Genomic DNA, 24,013 nt, shown 5'->3' with positions numbered 1-24,013 from the left:
CCCCTTCAGTCTCAGAAAACTCAGGAAGTTGCGTTCCAGTAGCCAAAACTCAAGTCTGTTCAGATCCAGAAAGTTGAAAAAAAAATACAAAATACCATCAGCACTGTGCTGAAAACTAGGACAGAGAGCACTGCTGGGAGAGAAGCAAAGCAATGCAAGTCCTTTGAGGGGGATGTTCTCAATTTTCATTTGTGGGATGAAAAGAATGACTAATCTTAGCGGATGCTTTATGAGGTAGCTGATATGCATGTATCCGCTGTATAAAAGGCATAAAACAGATTTTCCATCTCTCAGGACCGTTGCATAAGAGCCGCTCCTTAACTGTGCAACATTGCGTAACGGGGGCAGTTCTCTCATTCATGTCTAAGGCACAACCAAGTCTACAGTTGCACCCCAGAGTGGAGTTGGCAGAAACATTAGTAGGTAAGTATTTTACATAACATAGTGACGCGACACTGCCAGTTGCAATTGCAGGTACTGTGAAGGGAAAGTGCTTGCAGGTCAACCAGAAGAATGAGTCAGGATACAAATGTAACAATTATTATCTGGATGTAGAGCTAATGAGCAGAATAACAGCAGCCAATACAAAATGGTGCATATTATCTGATATATTGAAATTATCATAACATTCCTTGGTAAGGTTAGACTGTGTAAAAAGGTGCAATTAGAAGCATTCTGCTGCCATTTTTATGAAAAAGTGTATTCAAACTATTTAGTCAACATTCAGCAGTGTTTCTGTACATTTGAAGATGCCAAACAATTTCCAAAAGTGTTTGGTGTTAGAACAAGCAATCTCTCATTTTCAACTACAGCACATTTTAGAACTTATAGCCCACCTGTAAATGGTTTATATAGAACATGCCTTGACCAGGACTTTCAACACTTTATTGGTGTCTTACGATTACAAAGCAAATTGAGGCTAAATAAGGAAAACCGAATAGCTTACTTCCATACTTTGTAAGAAATAGCTTTATTATAACTCACAGACAAAGCATAAACGAGACAGTAAAATTATACAGTAGTTTTGTTTGTGTAAACACTAACGTAAGGCCAATGAGTGCGTTTATATATTGATGGCTCATGTAAGGTTGATCAGCATGTTTACATTTAGAAGGCACATACTGCAGCATCAGCAGAATGTCCATATACGCTCTGCGTTTATTGCGGTTTACACTGTAGAAGTGTGTGGGTTTACATTTCAGGCTCAATATTAAATTCAAATCCATTAGCTAAAACCTTTTAAAAACACACAGCTATACGGATAATGGACACAGGCGAATGTGGGATGATATTAGAACTGAGCAAGTAACCTTTGGATTGTTTAGAGCTTTTTCCAGCATGCCATACTGGCCCATGAATGTGGATTTTAACCCGTTCAGTCCCAAGCCCAATATAAAGTGGCTCCACCCAAATCCCAATGTTGGCTTTGGTTGAGAAATCTTTTTAGGGTTTTAATAGCGGCTCAAAACTATAGTATAGCCATCATTTTGATTGGTGCCATATGGCTTGGGACCGAAAGGGCTAATCGCTCTGTCTGTTCTGCAGCTATGGAAGCACTGCAGAGATGGTGGAGGAACTTCTTCACAGTCACATAATTTACTGTGCCAGTTTACTTTATGACATTCATATAGTTTGCTGGGTGGATATGACATTGTGCCTTCTGCAGAGTAACTGCTGGGCCATTCCCATGTATTAGGGAAGGACATTTAGATCAGTCGCATAAAATTATGGCACGCATGGCGTTTGAAGTGCATCAGCAACATTGTTCTTTGTCATACAGCTAACTTACAACCATCTCCTTTACATCCTCATTTACAAAAATAACCTTTCCTGTAAAATCCCGGTGCATTCACAAACCTGACCCTGAAATTACTCAGGTGGTGAGTGAAATAATAATAAATGTAATATTTATGTAGCATATTTCAAACCAATCTCAGAACATTCACACACAAGCTTTCACTGCATCTTTCTGGACCAGAGGGTTCAAGAAAGTATGAAATTGCAGCTAGTGCCACTATGAAAATATCCAGTGCTGCTCAAGTGTTTGCATCGTTTAGATGCCAGCATGTCAGATGTGTTATGTGCCGAAAGAGTTCGAACATGATCAGCATTCCAGGACACTACTGCTATTGGGATTTCTATAACGGTTGCCCATAATGCTTTTGGTCTAGTTTCACAGACACAGATTAAGCTTCGTCCTCGACCAAATTCAATTTTGAATGGAGATTCCCCATACAAAACTCGATTTTGTCTCAATTTTAAAGCTTCATCCGTGCCTGTGAAATCGGCACTATATATATTTTTGAAGCGATATAGAAGTATGCAAGTATGTAAAAGAAAACCCCGGATGAGTTTTTCATATTAGCACCAGAGGAGCCTCACATGGCAGACTGATTAACAACGTCCAACCACACACGATCCCTGGGTTTACCGTGATCAGTGAAGGACACCCATTTGTACTCATAACGGCTGCAGATTTCGCCCCCTCTCTGCCACGCACAGGCGTACAAAGTCAGGATGGTTGGTCCTACATGTGAGAGTGAGGCCCAGGAGGGGGAACGTCAGCGCGCGTCGTTGAGCTGCCTGGCCACAGTCAGGATCTCCCTGGCCCCTTTGCTGAGCAGCAGCTTGGCCAGGTCCATCCCCAGCTTCTCTGCGGCGTCCTGGGCCGCCTGCGACACGTTGCTGGCCGTGACCCCCACCCGATGGGCGCCCTCGTCCACCGCCGCCTCCTCCACCTGGAGCGGACGCCCCGAAAAGTCAAACCGGCCCTCCGACAACCGCGTCTCGCACAGCGGGGCTGGACAAAACCGGTTCTACCCCCTTGTTTGAGATTCAGTACAGACACGAAAGCATCAAGGAGAAAGGTTTTCCCCAAAGGCAGGAGTGAGAGAGAAAACACAGAAAGAATCTAAGAGAACATGAGTGAGAATGAAAGATAGTGAAGCGCCAGAGAGATGCGCGGGGCGAGAGAATGAGGACGAGGGAGCGAGAGAGAAACTTTAATGAGTGAGAGAGAGAAACTGGAGAGACACAGACCTCATTGCCTGGCTCGACGCTGGTCTGCATGGTCTCCTTCAGGCTGTCCGAGCCATCAAGGCTGTACACAGCGCCAGTCAGGTAGAGCTGAAAAAGCACAGCACACCGTGAACACAGACACAGCGAGGGGCACAAGTCTCACACACACAGTGAACACAGACACAGCGAGGGGCACAAGTCTCACACACACAGTGAACACAGACACAGCGAGGGGCACAAGTCTCACACACACCGTGAACACAGACACAGCGAGGGGCACAAGTCCCACACACACAGTGAACACAGACACAGCGAGGGGCACAAGTCCCACACACACCGTGAACACAGACACAGCGAGGGGCACAAGTCTCACACACACAGTGAACACAGACACAGCGAGGGGCACAAGTCTCACACACACAGTGAACACAGACACAGCGAGAGGCACAAGTCTCACACACACAGTGAACACAGACACAGCGAGGGGCACAAGTCTCACACACACCGTGAACACAGACACAGCGAGGGGCACAAGTCTCACACACACAGTGAACACAGACACAGCGAGGGGCACAAGTCTCACACACACAGTGAACACAGACACAGCGAGGGGCACAAGTCTCACACACACAGTGAACACAGACACAGCGAGAGGCACAAGTCTCACACACACAGTGAACACAGACACAGCGAGGGGCACAAGTCCCACACACACCGTGAACACAGACACAGCGAGGGGCACAAGTCCCACACACACAGTGAACACAGACACAGCGAGGGGCACAAGTCTCACACACACAGTGAACACAGACACAGCGAGGGGCACAAGTCTCACACACACAGTGAACACAGACACAGCGAGAGGCACAAGTCTCACACACACAGTGAACACAGACACAGCGAGAGGCACAAGTCTCACACACACAGTGAACACAGACACAGCGAGGGGCACAAGTCTCACACACACCGTGAACACAGACACAGCGAGGGGCACAAGTCCCACACACACCGTGAACACAGACACAGCGAGGGGCACAAGTCCCACACACACCGTGAACACAGACACAGCGAGGGGCACAAGTCTCACACACACCGTGAACACAGGCCCGCTACTGCACAGCTCAGTCGGCAAGGGCCGATTCTGCTCTGATTCTGATTCTGCGCAAACTTCTGCTCTTAATTATTTACTTAGCTCAATCGTGTCTAAATCTGATATGTGTATAAGCATCAGCTACAGTTACAGACTGCAGGTGTATCCTAAAGATTCTACTGATTCAGCAGAGGTGTGAACCAGTGTAGTTTATAGAGTGGTTAGAACTAAAATGAAGGTAACTGGTTGGAACAAAAACCAGCACATAGATCGTCCCTCCAGGACCTAGAATCAAGCTCTGGGGGACACCGCAAGGTAAGGGATGGCATTTTTTATTATTTTCTTTTACAACAAATGACGCAGACTTCTGCCATTACCTGAAAGTCCTTCACTTCTGTGTGCACTGCCACCGGTACACTGCAGCCCCCTTCCTGAGAGAGGGAAGGAGAGAGAGAGAGAGAGAGAGAGATAATGAGCTTCCCTGAAAATAAGTTTTGCACAGTACTGGATTAATAGCTACATTACGGCAGAACTCGGTGTATCTCAATATCATCCATAAAAAACAGTTGAATAAGATGGAGGACAGCAATGAATGCCAATCCAACACATTTATGTGAAATATTGGACACCATGCACGCCTATGTACAGTGCATCCGGAAAGTATTCACAGCTCTTCACTTTTTCCACATTTTGTTATGTACAGCCTTATTCCAAAATTGATTTAATTCATTTTTTTCCTCCAAATTCTACACACAATACCCCATAATTACAACGTGAAAATTTCTTTTTTGAGATTTTTGCAAATTTATAAATAAAAATAAAAAAACTAAGAAATCACATGTACATAAGTATTCGCAGCCTTTGCCATGAAGCTCAAAATTGGCCTCAGGCGCATCCTGTTTCCACTGATCAACCTTGAGATGTTTCTACAGCTTAATTGGAGTCCACCTGTGGTAAATTCAGTTGATTGGACATGATTTGGAAAGGCACACACCTGTCTATATAAGGTCCCACAGTTGACAGTGCATGTCGGAGCACAAACCAAGCATGAAGTCAAAGGAATTGTCTGTAGACCTCCAAGACAGGCACAAATCTGGGGAAGGGTACAGAAAAATTTCTGCTGCTTTGAAGGTCCCAATGAGCACAGTGGCCTCCATCATCCGTAAATGGAAGAAGTTCAGAACCACCAGGACTCTTCCTAGAGCTGGCCGCCTGTCTAAACTGAGCAATCGTGGGAGAAGGGCCTTAGTCAGGGAGGTGACCAAGAACCCGATGGTTACTCTGTCAGAGCTCCAGCGTTCCTCTGTGGAGAGAGGAGAACCTTCCAGAAGGACAACCATCTCTGCACCAATCCACCAATCAGGCCTGTATGGTAGAGTGGCCAGACGGAAGCCACTCCTTAGTAAAAGGCACATGGCAGCCCTCCTGGAGTTTGCCAAAAGGCACCTGAAGGACTCTCAGACCATGAGAAACAAAATTCTCTGGTCTTATGAGACAAAGATTGAACTCTTTGGCGTGAATGCCAGGCGTCATGTTTGGAGGAAACCAGGCACCGCTCATCACCTGGCCAATACCATCCCTACAGTGAAGCATGGTGGTGGCAGCATCATGCTGTGGGGATGTTTTTCAGCGGCAGGAACTGGGAGACTAGTCAGGATTGAGGGAAAGATGAATGCAGCAATGTACAGAGACATCCTGGATGCTCCAGAGCGCTCTTGACCTCAGACTGGGGCGACGGTTCATCTTTCAGCAGGACAACAACCCTAAGCACACAGCCAAGATATCAAAGGAGTGGCTTCAGCACAACTCTGTGAATGTCCTTGAGTGGCCCAGCCAGAGCCCAGACCTGAATCCGATTGAACATTTCTGGAGAGATCTGAAAATGGCTGTGCACCGACGCTCCCCATCCAACCTGATGGAGCTTGAGAGGTGCTGCAAAGAGGAATGGGCGAAACTGCCCAAAGATAGGTGTGCCAAGCTTGTGGCATCATATTCAAAAAGACTTGAGGCTGCAATTGCTGCCAAAGGTGCATCAACAAAATATTGAGCAAAGGCTGTGAATACTTATGTAAATGTGATTTCTTAGTTTTTTATTTTTAATAAATTTGCAAAAATTTCAAAAAAACTTATTTCATGTTCTCATCATGGGGTGTTGTGTGTAGAATTTTGAGGGAAAAAATGCATTTATTCCATTTTGGAATAAGGCTGTAACATAACATGTGGGAAAAGTGAAGCGCTGTGAATACTTTCCGGATGCACTGTAAATTAAACTGACAATATGTGGAGAACATCAAAGGACAGCATGTTTGCACTGGATTACAATGAACGCATGCACACTACATCTGCATTTGCCGTGGACAGAATCTAAACCCCGTGTATGTTGTATATGCTCAGGATAGAGTGGGCGGAGTCTTGTGAATGAGATGTGTGGCTGCTCTGAGAACGGGTTCTGGGAGACTTGCCAGCTGTCGCATGAAGGCCCTCTCAGCGATGCAGCGCAGCACAGTGTCGGGGTCGTGCATGACGGACACCATCTCCAGGATGTCCTTGTCTCTCGCCCTCACCTCAACTGCTAGCGCCCCCTACAGCACAGGAGCAGCATGACAAAAAAAATCAGTTGAGAACAGAAAAACACAGCGCATAGTAATGTCACACAAAATACAAGTATAAAACTGAAAATAGGTATCGCAGTTTACAGTGGCAATAAAGAATAAAACATCAAATTAGGAAGTAATTGGACTGAATATTAGACATCAATTTAAAAATCACATACAATAAAAATAAAAATAAATTGTAAATCTACTCACCTGCCCAACAGCATACATACAGTCTTCAGGACCTAGTATCTGCAACAGAACAAACAGAACAGTCTTTCAAACAATATTGTACATAACCACCAAAACAGAACGCTTCGGTCGAGATTTAAAAAATAACATTTTTAGCTGATGTTTGTAACCATTTCGGCAGTATTTTTCATTGGCGCGACTTCAAACTGCCGAAATTCACCTGATGCACGGTCGTTATTTTTCTCTTGCAATTCTGCTGACCATTTTCTGTTCCGTTTTCCTCCATGCATTTCGTACGGCTGCTGTATTGACTATTTTAGGTCATGCCTCTTGGCTAGTTTATCGGAAAAGAACGTTACAGTGACATCACAGGCATACCTGGCTCACGCGGCTGTCCCAGCCCATGCGTCTCAGCCCTGCCGTGGCGAGTATGATGGCGGCGAAGTCGTCCTTCTCGTCCAGCTTCTTCAGTCGAGTGTTGAGGTTTCCTCTCTACGAGGCCTGGTTCAGGAGAAACACCCATGTGCGTTCACCATTCATTTCCTCTGCAAGCCTACCAGCGCACATAGCACACTGCAGTAAGCTACTTCAGGGCGGGTTCAAGTTAGCATTCAAAAAGGTCTGAAAAAAATATGATACTACTGTTTTTCAGAAGGGGAGGGAGGGTGTCAACTGGCTGGGTTGTCATGTTGAACTGTGAAAGTGCAACTCAAACTAGCAGTACACTCTTGAAAGCAGAGCAAACACATTTATGCTCACTTCCAAATTTTTGGTGCTTCAGCCATGAAATGGGCCTCACGCTTTTCATATCGGGACAAAAGAGAAAAGGTATAAAAACTCAGCGTAGGTTGAAAAGTAAAGTAATAGTTTCAAACACTGAAGACCTGAGAGCTAGGCTAGGCATGCTGGGAAGGATACAATGTCTTTAAACTCCAAGTGAGGGAACCTCTTCTTCAGCTGTGCCGCACGCCGAAGAGAACTGGTGCCAATCACACTGTTAAAGACACACATTTACAAATGCACTTTTTGTAAATAAATACACGGAAAATGGCAGCATCACTGACAAAAGTTTGTTTTGTCTAAAATGTTAAGAAATCATGAAAGTATTGACTGCTGTCTTCAGTATCTCCTCAAAGGATAATGCCCAGCAGAGATTGACCTCTCCTTTACCACACCTGCCTTCATTTCCCATTATCCTCCCTGCTATTCTCTCACCTCTTGTCTGGCAGGGTGTCCAGTGTTTTCCCTGCATGCTTTGGGTGAAGGACCACAGCATCATGTGGATTTTCACGCCTAAGAGAGAAAGTGTTTGTTGAAAGTCAAATCGATACCTTACATCACGCTGTACACCCAACTGTCCCAAACAGACAGCCACAAACAAAGCACAGCACAACAAGAGATTACACTAACATACTTCACTCCAAATAGGTTGATTTGGACAATGGAAGTAGCTGAATAGCACTCACAATCATCTTCTTTAATAACAAAATCACTAGACATGCTGTACTCACTTGAGCACGGCTCCAATAGTGAACCCCAGGGGCAGTGTGGTAGGCAGGTCCTTCAGGGAGTGCACTACCAAGTCCACTCTGAAGGGAACGCACACAGGAACAGATAATGAAAGACTGAATCCAACTCTTTAAATACTACAATCATCACATTTCAGTGGGCACTAAACTGAAATCCATGAAACATTTAAGTGGCTTTTTTTTTTTTTTTTTGAGCAAATTTAAAAGGTGAGCAGTAATTATCAAAAACACCGCCGAAATGTACTGGCTCACAGATCAATTTATGTCTGTAGCTCCGGCCAGTAGACAGTAGAACATCCTATCGATTTACCATCAAAGCACCCAAGCAACAGCAAAGTTGAATGTAGGCAGAGACAGGACATGCCAGGTAAAATACCCAGGGGACCTCAGAAAAGGCAGCCCAACAATCACCACTGACTATTAGTTATGGGAAAGTGAGATATAATAAAACCAAAAATGGTAGACCTACTGAATACCACCATTGACTCACTGATTTGAACCAACCATTTTTCACATCTTATTGCAGCATTTTTCTTCCCCAGGTAGGAGGCTCACAAAACATCAGCGTCACATCACCCTTACGGTGTAAAAGCTGCAACACGTGTTCCTGAACACTAGAGGGCGCGCTAGTGTCAGATGCCGAGTGCAACGTGAGCGCATTCCTGAACACTGCTGGAGAGGGCAGGAACACCGAGCTGCACTGACTGCACACTTACTCGTCTCTCTCCAGTGCATTCTCCAGCTCTTTAGTGAAAAGGCTCTTTTGTCCAATCTGAAAATGGCAGAATAAAGACACAATGAACCTTCTTCCCATTTCATTACAAAATATTTATGAAAGACATAACAAAACTGAAAACTTTTGCTCACATACAAATGATTAGCATCCAGTTAGAAAACTGCACTCAAATCTATTCTTAAGAGACACAGTTGCATACTGACCTTTGATAAAGCTGTATCCAGGATTTTATCTCCTGTTGTCGACATGCCAACTAGAACACAAAAAATACGTTTTTTTTCATCTTTAGAGCCAGTCCTACACACAGAGACAGTAGACCTCAGAGCTAACAGGGGGACACTAGACTTCAGAGCCAGTCCTATAGCAAATGGGAAGCACATGGCAGAGCCAATCCTATAGCAGAGGGACAGTAGGTTAAAACTCCTAGCAAGTAAAGCACCAACTAATGCTACTGTCTGAACAGTATACACTGCCACCACCTATTTGTACTGGCAGCTATTGAAAGCCTCACAGTCTTTCTGAGTGTCTCTCCCTCACTCACTCACTCTCTCACTCCCTCACTCGCTCGCTCATACACTTTCATTAGTATGATTGTGAGACACAGTCTGCATGCTGTTTTACGCAGGACAGAGAATGAGCACTTGGGTGGAGTTTGAGCGTGTGTGCCTGCGCGAGTGTGCTTGGGCGTGTTGGCTCTCTCATTCTCACCAATTTCCAAGTGGACATTTGGATTGAGTTCCTTTAGCTTCTCAGCCACACTGTCGGTCTGGATGCGAGCCAGCTGAGCATTCAGACACAGACAAACAGAACAGACCCAGGGTATGACCATAAAGCAATACCCATATCCAGCAAGAAAAAAAACATATATTCTGCATTTACAAATGGAAATTAAATAAATAAATAAGGGGGCCGAGGATCTGCCAAACGTATTATTATTCCCAGCTACTTCCTATTATTTTTAAGTGACATTCCTATAATTTAACCCATTAAATAGTTGGCCTTGCCTACTTTCTAAGAAAAACAAATAGATTTTGAGGTTATTCAACAATGACACTCCAATCGCTACACTACTGAAAGCAATTCAACTTATCTTGAGAAAATAGAGACATATTAAATAAAAATATAATGCAATCCAGTAAAATAAACAACTGAGATTTTGCTTGGTCATTCTCTAACTTCAATAGCCTACATTCTTAGGATACTGATATGTAAATGTGATTATTTTAATGAAATACAATGTATCCAAATATTTCAATACAGAAATAATTAAGAATAAATTAATAAAATTAACAGATGGATGGGAAACAAAGTACAGAGCAAGTGGGCTCATTGCTGTATTTATGGGAAATATTCAAACTAATACAGGTCAATCAAAAACCATAGAAAGAGCATTTTAACAATATAACAACTTGTTAAATTAACCTCCATCTAACCTACCATGATGCAGCAACCTATTTCCTGAAGTGATCACTCCACCCTCAACTGTCCAAATCCACAACTATGTGTTCAATGTAATCAGCTAACAAACTGACAGGTAAGCTTCAAGATATTAAGTTATTGTATTACAGTGGTAACACAATCCTTCCAATTCTCAAATTATATTTATTTGACAAGGTGAGAGTGCAAGAATACATCCATGGCATTACCTGGCTCTTTCTTGTTCCAATCCGAATGACCCTCCCAGCTGTCCCATTGCCGTCCTGAAAAACACAACTATTAATTAAAAACATTCTGTACATTCAATCTCTTGGGGACACAATCAAATACAAAAGGATGTTCATACGGTCTCGTAGTGCGTAAGAACTTGCAGAACCCGTGGGCTGGAGTGTTGTAACTACGTACAATGGTTAGAGAACTGGTGTTGCAACCATAGACTGTATAAAAAATGGTTGCAACTCAATGGTCGTGTGATCTATGAAAGGCAGTTAGCTAAAAAAGCACTATACACAGGATGTACATAATTCAGGGATTACTTCCAGACTATATCCAAGGTCCATTTACCTGTGCGACTAATTTACCGCGTCTGGATAAAAGTTAGAGGTTCAATAAACCACAAGATCCAATAATGGGAAATTATCAAAATGGAGAACAATGTGCCTAGCAGTACAGTTGCTAGATTATAAAACTAGTTTATGAAATGCTACCATTTTCAGATAGCTAGCTAGCTAGCTAACGTTATTAGCTAACGAACAAACTTCCTGTATGACGAACATCCAGTTAACAGTGTAGCTGGCGAGTGCGAAATAAACTGATCAGACAGAAAGATAAGACACAGAACAATTACAGAATCAACGTCCTTATATTAGCTATTTTCTAAACGAAAGCGTAGTTAACGACCACGCCGTCTACTTTCTTTTCCAATGGACAACCTACAAATAAAAGATTGATCTTCACGAAAGCCAATCAAATCCAAGGATTGGTGGAGGTAGTTTATGAAATTGTTCATGTGCTCTGTAGACCCACCTGAGTACTGCTCTCACCCGACATACTGGCGTGCTTTTTAAATCCAGCGATAGAATCCGACAGATTGACTGTACCGATGACAGTTCCCCACCGAATACATTGAACTGCGCGTTTCGCCTGTATTGATTTAAGATATCACAATGAAGAGGAAGACAGACACATTTTGCCGGTAGCCTTCCTTCCCCGACCTCCAGGGAAGGGAATGTCACTTCCGTTAGCACATGACGCGCATGCGCGTAGTGTCACGGTTACAGATTAAAAAAATAATTTATTGTGTCGTAGGATCAACGAGTGTTGCCAGATTTCGACTGTTTAGATTATGGTATTAGAGAAAGACACACAGAGAGAAACTATCTATGTAATTATTTAGAGCAGATGTATACAAGACCCACAAAGTTATTTTGCTTCTAAATATGCAGTCTGTCTCCCTTCCACCAACACCAAAGTCATGCTGATATCCTAATCTCAGTGTACCATCTATGAATTTCCTCCTGCTGAAGTAGTCTTTGAAGACATCATTTTCCTTTTAGGCTGGGACTTGTCATAAAAGAATATGAGCATCTTCCAGCCCTATGGGGTAACATACTGTATTTAACATGGCCACAGGCCACAGGAAAACAAAATTGTTGTGTTGGCAAATGGGTTTTTGAAGTAGAAGGAGTTTCTAGCTGATTTCCTTTGTTCATGTGGTACTGAAAGTGGAAGAGGGTAATACTCTGGCAAGGTCTGGCTTATCAGTCTCTCTCTCTATTTTTCTGGTCATTTCATTTCAATGTCTTGTCTAATGTCTCCTGTTTTGTAAGTTAGAAGTAGTGAGCCAACATTCAATAAAGAATGTATGATTTCAATCTATTATTCTAATTGACTGCTTCTCTTTTTAATAAAATAATTAAGATCTGATATAGAGTGTATTTTTACTTGTCGGTTGATTTCACCAGTTTACTGGAGAATGACTTATCAATAAATTCAGCGATTTAATTGATAATTGTAATTCTCAATAATAATTATTCATTTAAATCATGAACAATATATTTTATATGTAGGTTAAGTGAGGGGTTCTAGCACGCAATAGCACTCATGTTCAGTATTCAGAGGTTTTAACAAGGTTGTAACCACTGGATTCATGAAAGAAAAAATAAAATAAATGTATCCTCGCTTCCCCACAGCATAAAAAGTCTCTGGTAGGATTGCACAATTACAGTGCAGTCCCTGCAGTATTTAGACAGTGATACAAATTATGTTCTTTTGGCTCTGAATATGAGGTAAACATGCAGACTGTCACCTTTAATGTGAGGCCTTCCTTGGCCTACTCGCCCATTTGCTATTACTCTCTTTCTGTCAGTTCTCTCTCTTAATGATGTTCCAAACAGTTTGTTTAGGTATGCCTATTAATTGGGCTATGTTTCTGTTTTTTTCCCTGCCTCATAATGGCTTCTTTCAGTTTTATTGGCAAGGTTCTAGTCCTCCGGTTCATAAATGCCAATAACAGACTCCAACAACAATCAAAAGCCTAGAATTAAGACTAGACACTTAAAGCTTCCTTATTTTTGCACAATGGAAGTGATTGAATACACCTCACTAATCAGAAAGAGCTGAGAAGCCAACTGTCCGATTACTTTTGGTCCCCTAAAATGGGGGCTATGTATGTATGTCTGACCTCATATTAATAATTTAATTTCTAATCCAATGTGATGGAGTAAAGAGCCAAACGAAATTGTTCCACTGTCCAAATACTTACAGACTGCATTGCATAGTTGCATGGGTAATGTCGCATACACCCACATCAAAACAGTGATAGTAAAGTGGTAATATTAGGGCGACTAAATAATGGCAAAAAACCAACTGCACTTATTTGAGATTTCCATTTAATTTGACTTTGAATTCAGAGAAACACATGAGAGTAATGCGCTCGTGGTTTCATTTTGGTTGATAGGGTTATTTTTGCTTATTAACTCGGGGAATATTAGTCTTTTTTTAAATGTCAATGTACAAATTCACATTCACGTTCCATTTTAGAGATGTAAATGACAGACAGACAGGTGCGCTCCAGCTCATTCAAGGTGACGTCCGAGTTCTCAACGTGCACGTTTGACTCCAGCAGAACTTCCGGTTGGAGACGTGGCTCTACCGTAGAGTTCAGTGGCTATACGCTGCTGCCATCTTGGAGCTGCGGGCAGAAAGACGCGAGTTCTGTGGGTACTAAACGGAGAGATAATTCGGGAGAGAAAGATTAACATCAAGGTTGTACCGTCAATGTCTACATAAATCAGCGATTTAAAAGCGTATAGGACATCGCACACAGTGAATATGGTGAGCACAGAAATATTTTATGTATCGTTGTTGACGTTTATCTCGTCTACGTACATCCTTGTTTTTTCTTCTACTTCGACGTTTCATAGAAAATAAAACCATCTTAACTTAACATTACTGTCTGTCCTCTCCAAAGTGTGGTCAATGCCTGGTAATCTCCCGGAGAGTTTTTTTTAACGTGGATTCTGGACTGATACTACGCTTTACTTGTAGATTAGCTAGGCTTGTTGATGTCACTATCAGTTAAATTGGCATTTGGCTACACAGTGATCTGTCAAGGCAGTACTATCAAAGACAATGTTGTTAGCTAGGCTAGCTAATGCAGTTTCATTATGCTATACTAGCAGTAGGTTTAGATGCTTCAGAAATGCTCAAACTATCTATTTTGCATCCGTCGCAATGCATTGCAGGGTTCCACAAGACATGCCCAGCAAGCCTAACCCTAGCTAGTAACCTAAAGCCAGTGTTAGTGTGTCAGATGGCGTAAATGCAATCTTGCTAACTAGAGAACTCCCATGTATCCCGGCGACAAGGTGAAGTTTTAAAACTACAGCTCGAACATAATTTAGTGGATCTAATGTTATACTAGTTGGGTTGCCAAGTACTCTATTTGGCTTGCACATGGTTTGCTTTTTAGAAATCATAAGCAAACTGAACAGTTTCTCCTAACAGCTTTATGTGCCTATATCCTTTAGGCATTGGGTAAGTTATAATATCTAGCATTAGTTCTCAAACCTACAGGAAGTAAGTGGCTTTGGACCCCATGTTGAGGGTTAATGTGCAATGTTAACTCATAGATCAAGCTTTTGTCAGTCCCATAGCTCTTACCACCACTGACTGCACCATATGTTGCCTGTTGCCTTAAAGAAAGTGGTCCATCGCAGATTAGCAGTCACATAAATCGTAATTACCACGTTTCCAAACCCATCAAGCAGTCAGAGAGCTGAACCAACTGCAGTCTTAGTCTGACAGTGTAGCTAGATCCAGTTACTGAATTTAATTGTGTGCATTAATCATTGTCTTATTTGATTTTGCTGTTTGCTCAGCACTTCCAGCAAAGGATGTTCAGTAAACGATGTGACTGGTCATGATACAGTCCCTTTAATGTGCACCTCACAGTGCCATTTATAGAAGTTAATAATTTGATGCAGTAAAGCACTGCATGTGCTGTATAAGGGGAATTGTAAACCCTCACAGTAAATGGCTGCATGTGCCCGAGCAGTAAAACCTGATCCATAGCATAAATAACCTAACCCTCGCATACGGTACAGACTCTCACCCAAAGTGCTGTGCATTTCAGCTGTTCTCCAGTAACATTCAACCCGTGCACAGCTACCCTCGGTGCATTGTAAAAAAAAAAAAAAAAAAAAACCCCAAGGAAGTGAGACTAGTAGGCCTATTGTGTCAGCTACTTTAGTCATAATTAAATACAATGTACTGTAAATTCAACTGTATGACCGGTTTTCTTTGCTTATGGGATGGGCGGAGGTTCACATGGTGACAGGCAGTCATGAGGTATTTGCATTTTGTGTGACAAAAAATACTTGACGTATGCTCTTGGTTTCTATCAATTCAAGTGAGTTATGTTAAGTGAAATGAGACCTTTTTGTATTGCATTTTAAATTTTGGTTGGTTTCTTTGCCCTGGCTGAATTAGTAGAATTAGTCTGCCGTTCAACCGTTGACACACAATGTCATGAGACATGGGCATTGTACATGAATGCCACTAATTCTAATATTCTTCTGATCTACATGGTTGTTCCCTTTCTCATTTGGGTGTCTGTTTAATAGGACACGGGAAGCCATTTTGTTTTAAATGGAATTCGATGCTATTTAAAGTGGGCAGTTGGTAGCTCTGCTGGAATCTATGGTTCCCTTAAGGGAAAGCCAGTGAGGAAAGTTTTGTTACCCTGGTAACAAGCATGGTGTCTTCCGCTGCCTGATGGATGCTTCACTGCGGCACCTGTGACAGGCAGAGACCTAGCCCTCCTCAGAAGCCCTGCAGGACCGTGAACCCCAGCAGCACTATGAGTGCCTCAGTGCAGGCAGGCAACAGACAGAGGGAGACATTTCAGGAGGAGGGGGTCATATTCTTTATGAATACTTTCCCTTTATTGTCATTTCACTCTTGTATTTATGTAATTTTCTTTTTGCTGTTTTCTAAGTGGGGTTGGGTTTGATGATTTGGTCTTTTCTCACAATGCTTTGGCCTGTTTGAACAGAGATATGTTTGTCCCTGTTAACAGGAACTTGGTGTTGCCCTCAGGGGGTTTGTGTGTGTGTGTGTGTGTGTGTGTGTGTGTGTGTGTGTGTGTGTGTGTGTGTGTGTGTGTGTGTGTGTGCGTGCGCGTGCGCGTGTGTGTGTATATATATATATATATATATACACAGAGAATCACATGACTCTCGCTCGTTCCTGCAGGTGCTGTTGGCAGCAGCCTTGTGCACCAAGGCGGGTAAGGCCATCGTGTCGCGGCAGTTCGTGGAGATGACGCGGACGCGCGTGGAGGGGCTGCTGGCCGCCTTCCCCAAGCTGATGAACACGGGCAAGCAGCACACCTTCGTGGAGACGGAGAGCGTGCGCTACGTCTACCAGCCCCTGGAGAAGCTCTACATGGTGCTCATCACCACCAAGAACAGCAACATCCTGGAGGACCTGGAGACCCTGCGCCTCTTCTCCCGCGTGGTACGGGCGAGTCCTGCTGCCTGCGCTTAATGCTGCATTCACGTGGATCACGGTAGACTGATGAGCAGCAATGTTGGGATGGTTAAAAGGCACGACGGCACTATGGGAAATAGAATATACATTGCTCAGTGATTTCTAACATGGATAGAAAAAGGTGGATTGCGCTTGTTATAGCTCATTATATCTGCGTTAAGAAAAAATGCAACATAATACATTTTTATGTTGTTTTGTGTCATGTCGCAGCCGGTTTGAAATTCCATTGAATATGACGGTAAAAAGTTCTGTCATTTTTTTATCTTCAACAACAAGTGCCTCGTGTTGTTGCCATTCTGTGCTGTCCTAATCAAATTTGACAATTTTTCTCTCGTCTACCATAACGACTTGTGGTTTTCCGTCGACGTGATCCATGTGCATGCGGTATTAGACCTGAGTGCAGCCTGATGAATATCCAGCATCCTGAACGCCCCAGAGAAGCACAGGACCATAATCCATCTGCTCTCCCCTTCCTTCCTCACAGCATGCGAGCGCTGCTCGGTGCTGTCTAATAAAACAAAATGCCTCTTTGATAGATCAAAATGCATACAATATGGAGGATTTCCTGACTTCGGATGAGAGATTGAATTATACAACAGTACTATCGATGTGAGGGGGATAAAGGTGACATGGACTTATGCTGAGACTGGCCCGAGCTTTCAGAATGCACTTAAAATGGCCAGTCTGGCACTGAAGCCTCTTGGGTGTTCGCACTAAGCCTGTGTGCTCATGAAAAGCACAGTGAAACTCAAGCCTGTGTGCTGATGATGCACAGTGAAGCTTATTAACTCATTAAATGCGCACATGAGAATCACAGTAAATGGCCATATTATGTGGGGTTGGTTCGTATTGAGTGGAGTTTGCTTTTATGGGGGGGGGTTGGTTAGCATTGAGTGCAGTTGGCTTTCATGAAGTGGGATTGGTTAATAATAGTGTGGGGTTGGTTAGTATAGCGTTGGGTTGGCTTTTATGGAGTGGGGTTGGTCATCATTGGTCTACTGGCTTCTTTGCTTAGATCCCGGAGTACTGTCGAGTGCTGGAGGAGGGCGAGGTCTCGGAGCACTGCTTTGACCTCATCTTCGCTTTTGATGAGATCGTGGCCCTGGGGTACAGGGAGAGCGTCAACCTGGCCCAGATCCGCACCTTCACCGAGATGGACTCACACGAGGAGAAGGTGTTCCGCGCTGTCAGAGAGGTAAGACGGGCAAACTGATCCAGGATCAGGTTACGCACTCCTTCAGACAGAACCCCACCAACAATGAGTGCATGAACAGTTCCTGAGACAGGGTCTACTAGTATATATTGTTTGTCCAATATTTGAGTTTGGCACAGGCTTGAAGGCCCCTCTCCTCTCTTTCCCCCTCAGACCCAGGAGCGCGAGGCCAAAGCGGAGATGCGGCGGAAGGCCAAGGAGCTGCAGCAGGCCCGGCGCGATGCAGAACGTTCTGGAAAGAAGTCTCCAGGCTTCGGGGGGTTTGGCAGCTCTGGGATGGGCAGCGGCAACTCTGCCACCATCATCACTGACGTGCTCATCGAGCCAGAGAAGCCAAAGGCGGCGCCGGCACCTGCCCGGTATGTGCAGAGCATTGTGGGATTGAAAAAGCCTCCGTGCGAGGCGAGTTTGCATCGCTGACACTTCTCTGGCACTCTCCCTGCAGGCCGAGCGGCCCCAGTAAGGCCCTGAAGCTGGGGGCCCGGGGGAAAGAGGTGGACAGCTTCGTGGACAAGCTCAAGTCAGAAGGTGTGGACGTCATTGCTCCCGCTTCAGGGAAGAGGCCGTCAGAGGTGTCTAAAGTTCTGCCTGCCCCCGTCAATGTGGAGAGGTAGGTCCTGCTGGTTCTCCATAACACACCAGGTTTCTCCTCCCCAGTGCGTAGAGAACATCATTGAGTGAGTTGCATTGTATGTTCTTACGTTAGCATTAGCCCATGGACACTGATAGTGAAATGCTGGTGCGGTTGTTCTGTCTGAGAGAGTGACTGGCTCTTTCTCTCACTCTCTCCCCCTCCTCTTCAGTGTTCATATGAGAGTGGAGGAGAAGATCTCCCTGACCTGTGGGCGGGACGGGGGGCTGCAGAACATGGAAGTGGTGGGCATGATCACCCTGAGAGTGAGCAATGACAAGGCCGGGCGTGTCCGCCTGCACCTCAACAATGACGACAAGAAGGGCCTTCAGCTGCAGGTGAGTAGGACAGAATGACACTCCTGCTACATGCGCCGTATTCAGTGTGTAGGGTTTTCTATTTCAAGTTCGGTTAAAATATTTATGGTGCTTTTCTTTTGTATTTGTTTTGAACTGAACCAACTGCGATACTGCACCAGGGCAGGGTCTGGTCTTTTTTTGCAGATTACATTTAAGATGAAATCCTTTGGTACAAGATAATACATTTTTGGTTCTCCCCAATGTGCACAGACCCACCCCAATGTGGATAAGAAGCTCTTCAGCAGTTCCTCCATCCTGGGTCTGAAGAACCCGGAGAAGTCCTTCCCTCTCAACAGTGATGTGGGTGTGCTGAAGTGGAGACTGCAGACCACCGACGAGTCCCTCATCCCTCTGACCAGTGAGTCCCTACACCGCCCGAAAGCTGACCCACACCGCCTGAACACGGACCTACACCACCCGACCACTGACCCACACAGCCCAAACCCTGACCTACACCCCCCAAATGCTGGCCTACACCACCCGACCACTGACCCACACAGCCCAAATTTCTGACCAACACCGCCCGAACGCTGACCCACGCCACTCGACCACCGATCTACACCACCCAAATTCTTAACTAGATGCTCATCTACACTGCCAGAACGCTGACCTACACCACTCAAATACTGATCAACAGCCCCCGAATACTGAACTAGAAGAACCTACATGCTCATTTACACCACCCGAACACTGACCTACACCACCCGTGTAACAAGTTAGATTTGCTGAGTTTGTGGTGGGAATTGAACCCCAGCCTCTCACTCCCTCAGATTCCTCACACAAGCTAAAGCAGCTGAGCAGCAGCTAAAGGTCAAGGGCACCAAGGTTGTTTTTAAGGGTTATGTCTTCAGAGATTGTCACAGCAATCAGGTTGTGCTGCACTGGTGAACTGGCCGAGCAAACCCCACTTCACCCACTCACCAGTTTGCCTCATCTACTTCCCATTAACCTGTGCACTCAGATTCACTCCACTACACTGAGCTACACCACTGAGCTGTAATTCACTCGTGTCCCTGCAGTAAACTGCTGGCCATCAGAGGGCGCCACAGGCTGTGATGTAAACATCGAGTACGAGCTTCAGGAGGAAGGGCTCCAACTCAATGATGTCATCGTCACCATTCCTGTTCCGTGAGTAGCTCAACACCGAATAGCTTTTCAGTTTATTTTCACAGCTGCTTCGCGAGTGTCTGGTGCCTCCATGTTTGCGATGTACTATTTCTGTGTGTGACACCGCATGTCCGTTTCTGCGTCTCCGTCCCCCTGCAGGTCCGGGGTGGGCGCGCCAGTGATCGGCGACCTGGACGGTGAGTACAGACACGACAGCAGGCGGAACATTCTGGAGTGGTGCCTCCCCGTCATCGACGCCAAGAACAAGACGGGCAGCCTGGAGTTCAGCATGGCCGGCCTGCCCGGCGACTTCTTCCCTGTCCACGTCTCCTTCGTCTCCAAACACAACTACTGCGACATCCAGGCACGTGCCTCTGCACACACTCCTCACACTCCCTCTCAGTTTAAACCCCTTTATGTGCATTACTGTGCAGAAGTCTTAGGCACCCTAAACTTTATTATATATATGTTTATTTTTTTGTGTGTGTTAGTATAAAATAACACATTTGAGATTTCCAAATATTCATTATTGTAAGCAATTTACCACTTTTTACATAACTTGATCAAGGCTGTCTGAGATCAGAAGCAAGGAGCCAACAAAGGTCTGCAGAAGAACTGTGGCAGTTCTATATCTCAGAGAAGTGATGCAGTTTTAATGTGAAGGGTGGTCACAAGAAATATTGATTTGATTCAGTTTTGAACTATTCTGCCAAATTACAAAAATGTAGTGTAAAATGTATAGTACATTTATTTAGGACCTTTCATTGAATTATTTTTGAAAGAATCTTATCTGTACAGAATGTTATACAGGTGCCTAAGACTTCTGCACAGTACTGTACTTCCTGTCTGCTTGTTTGCCTGTTAAGGTGTATACATCAGATTTGTGTTATTAACTGAACATTCAATTGCTGATGTAACAATCACTACTCGTCATTGAGACCCGGGTCAAATACATCATTGTTTTGAATTTTCTGTGCTTGATTGGTCTTGCCTGATGCAATTGAGTACACCAGACAAGCTCAGTAACGTGCAGATGGACATAATCCAAAACAATTACGCATTGTGGAAATAAATTCTAATAGTTAGTAATGGAGTTCTAGAACAGTGAATTCTGGGGGAAAAAAAACATTCTGAAAAGGGTACAAAAGTAGAACTTCCCCTCTCACTTTCGGTCCGCTCCTCTGTGCTCTGCAGGTTGTGAAGGTGACGCAGGTGGACGGGGAAGCGCCGGTCAAGTTCTCCTCCGAGACGGCGTTCCTGGTGGAGAAGTACGAGATCCTGTAACGGCCAAAGCTGCACACAGACTGCCTGAATTACAGCTGGGACGCCGCACGTCTGATGGGACTGAAGCGCTGAACGGCCCTTTCACCACAGTGTGCAGTACGGCTGTGTCTATAACTTTTGTATGAGAATATAAATGATATATGTATGAGTAATGTCAAACCGAACGCAAAAATGTGCTGCATCAGCAAACGCAACCGTGAAGGAAGAGAGACTGCGACCGCACTGGGCAGAGACGGTTGTGCCGAAGGGACTAGTGGGGAATGCTCCACCTGTGCCTGTGCGGAGAGGTGTAAGATCCAGCCTCCACTCCCTCTGACATTTCTCATTGTCTCATTTCCCTGTTGAAGCCCCTCACATTCAGCTTTGCGTCGCGCGCGCGCACACACCTACCCACACCGCTCTGATAACACTCCACTCGTGTTTCTCACCCAGCCGTTCCCTCTGTAAAACTGTCTGGGCATCTCCGTTCAGCAGACAAAAGCATGTTTTCATCCTGTTTATCTCGGTGGGAGAGGTTTCCGAAAAAGTATAAACCATATCAAACCTGGTCATTTTCCTGTGTGTCTGACCCTCACCTTTCACCCTGTGAGAACAGGTCACAGGTGTATGTGTAATATTCATCAGGTCATGTTTTTGTGCAATGTTGTAGGCTGCTCTAACCTACTCCCATTTCCTCTGATGATTCTGTAGCCAAGCGACACCAAAGGGGTGTCTAATTGGGGTCTCCTGTGCACAGATGGGGCTTCCCTATAGTGTAGCAGTATGGATCTAACATGAACCCCAAAAATGAGATTGAATGTCCACAAATGGCAGGAATACCTTTTACATTAAAGTGCTTCTGCCATTGTGCATTCATCCTATATACACACATAATTAATCCTAGAGATACATACATTTCATCATGCATAACTGTCATAATAGACTTCCCAGACCTGGTGAAAGCTGCTCTGTTTACATGCTTAGGGACAGGACAGGAAAATGACCAGGCTTAACAGACAAATGATAAAACTATAATATACATGGCACTTATCTGAGGGCGGCCATTTGGGTAACTGATAGACATGCAGTTTGTGTGATCTGGCACCGTCGAGTTTGAGCCCAGTGCCGCCTGCAGCCCTGGCCCTTCCACTTGCAAAGAAGGGGTTAATGCAGCACACTGCGTCAGGCACAGGATGTCTGGGGTATGGGGCCCCTGGCCAAGAGATGACCTAAGAAGAATAAATGCTGAATATTTGTTTCATTTTTGTTTTGAGGTTATGGTGGGGGAATATTTTAAATGGTTTTATAACCCTGTGAATAAGCAGAGTGGGGACACTTGCATTCCAGTGTAAAATAAAGGTTATAAAGAATCTTTAAACAATTAAAGGTTATTGGAAAGTTTGATGAGGGCAGTGTGTTTTCAACTTAATTTTTATACAGCTCTCACTGGGGAACACGTCTATAGGGACAGCAGCCCTATAGTTTATACCATAGGCTCAGTACACACACAGCGGTCCCAGTTATTACTTCACTTATTTTACACATTGAGGTCCTTTCCTGTGCTCTTTTAAGTAATGTGCAGAAACCAAGAAATAGCTTGGTATTATAGCTATTTTGCTAATATGTGAATTCATAATCATTTGATTGATTTTATTTAAAATAAGGATTTATGTATTGTATCCCCTTTGTTGAGAACACAATATAATAGATTATCTGTATTATTCTCATCCTTATCCTGGGTGTGAGTGATTTTGGAGGGTCATGAATGTGTCTATGTTTGTGACCTGCTTTATATTGAGGACACAGAGGAGGGGGTGTAAATGGATCAATAATAATGGGGGGGTGGAGGGTTGGGGAGACTGAAAGAAATGGGGGGGGGGGGGGTAAATCCAGTGAATTCTCACAATCAGCTGCTACACTCAAACAGATGGGGGTGGGTCATGACACCAGGCGTGTCCTTATTTGGGGCTTGTGGAGGGGGAACAGGGGGTGTTAATGGCTTCCCTGCTAGCTGTAGGGGAGGGTGTGTGTCTTTCTTTAATGGTGCTAACGCATGGATAAGCAGATAAGCACCAGCCAGGCTTTGTGATGTATCTGACATTAAAGAGATGGTGATGGTGGAGAAGGCACAGCACAGACACCCTCGTCTGCAGTCATTGTCATGACGTTTTGGTTGTTTTTTTATGTCCTTTCTCATTATTGTCAGAGGACAGCCGTTGGGTTGGTGTGTTTCTCCATTCACTCCGTGAGGAGATCCCTGCCTGTCTGTACCGGTGCAGATAGAGGTCGGCATAGAGTGAACATCCCTGTTCTGCAAGATTCTGCTCGTGTCTCAGAAAACCTGAAGGAAATCTGCAGATTAGTTTCTGACTGGCTGTTTGAGTTTGCATGTAGATTCATACACAAGCATGAGCACCCCAGTGACCCTCTGTGATGGATGGAACTCCAGCGTGGTGCAGAAGGTCTGCTTTCAGGTACGTCTCCCCCCCCCGCACATCCAGGACATTCAGATTTGTGTAGCGAAGTAGAGTAGCGAGTTTTTTGCCCTTTGAAATGGCACATTTTAGAGTTGTGTATTAAGCACTGCTGCCCTTTGCTGAAGTTGAGCTTGACCATAACATTCACTACAAAGCTTATTCTGAGGCTGAAGGGTGACTGCATGGAACAGTGAAATGGTGCCATTTTGCACCAGTGAAGGAGTCATTTTAATATGTTGGTCAAGAACATTGTAGTTCTGAGAGTCGGCTCCATTTGCTGGGATTCTGAAGGATAAATGTTCTCTGATTTACG

General features: G+C 44.4%; 2 protein-coding genes across 2 annotated transcripts; one reads left to right on the top strand and one right to left on the bottom strand.

Moving 5' to 3' along the window:
- Positions 1 to 951: 951 nt before the first annotated feature.
- Positions 952 to 11,837, bottom strand: LOC133108479 (porphobilinogen deaminase-like). Its single transcript, XM_061218036.1, has 14 exons — positions 11,623 to 11,837; positions 10,806 to 10,859; positions 9,868 to 9,940; positions 9,363 to 9,412; positions 9,140 to 9,195; positions 8,406 to 8,483; positions 8,110 to 8,187; positions 7,813 to 7,888; positions 7,273 to 7,386; positions 6,916 to 6,954; positions 6,567 to 6,690; positions 4,486 to 4,535; positions 3,040 to 3,126; positions 952 to 2,738 (listed from the first exon to the last, which is right to left on the bottom strand). The coding sequence occupies exons 1-14, from the start codon at positions 11,644 to 11,646 to the stop codon at positions 2,562 to 2,564; spliced, it is 1,080 nt and encodes a 359-aa protein (XP_061074020.1). The 5' UTR covers positions 11,647 to 11,837; the 3' UTR covers positions 952 to 2,561.
- Positions 11,838 to 13,699: 1,862 nt separating this feature from the next.
- Positions 13,700 to 22,625, top strand: arcn1b (archain 1b). The gene is made up of 10 exons (XM_061216898.1): positions 13,700 to 13,932; positions 16,354 to 16,617; positions 17,666 to 17,845; positions 18,017 to 18,222; positions 18,309 to 18,473; positions 18,667 to 18,832; positions 19,064 to 19,211; positions 19,873 to 19,981; positions 20,120 to 20,324; positions 21,155 to 22,625. Exons 1-10 carry the CDS (start codon positions 13,930 to 13,932, stop codon positions 21,242 to 21,244), a joined length of 1,536 nt encoding a protein of 511 aa, XP_061072882.1. The 5' UTR covers positions 13,700 to 13,929; the 3' UTR covers positions 21,245 to 22,625.
- Positions 22,626 to 24,013: the final 1,388 nt, after the last annotated feature.

Source organism: Conger conger, chromosome 13 (genome assembly GCF_963514075.1).
Source record: "Conger conger chromosome 13, fConCon1.1, whole genome shotgun sequence".
In the NCBI taxonomy this organism is placed as follows: domain Eukaryota; kingdom Metazoa; phylum Chordata; class Actinopteri; order Anguilliformes; family Congridae; genus Conger; species Conger conger.
The sequence above is the reverse complement of the archived record's forward strand: the minus strand, read 5'-3'. Positions and strand labels throughout refer to the sequence as shown.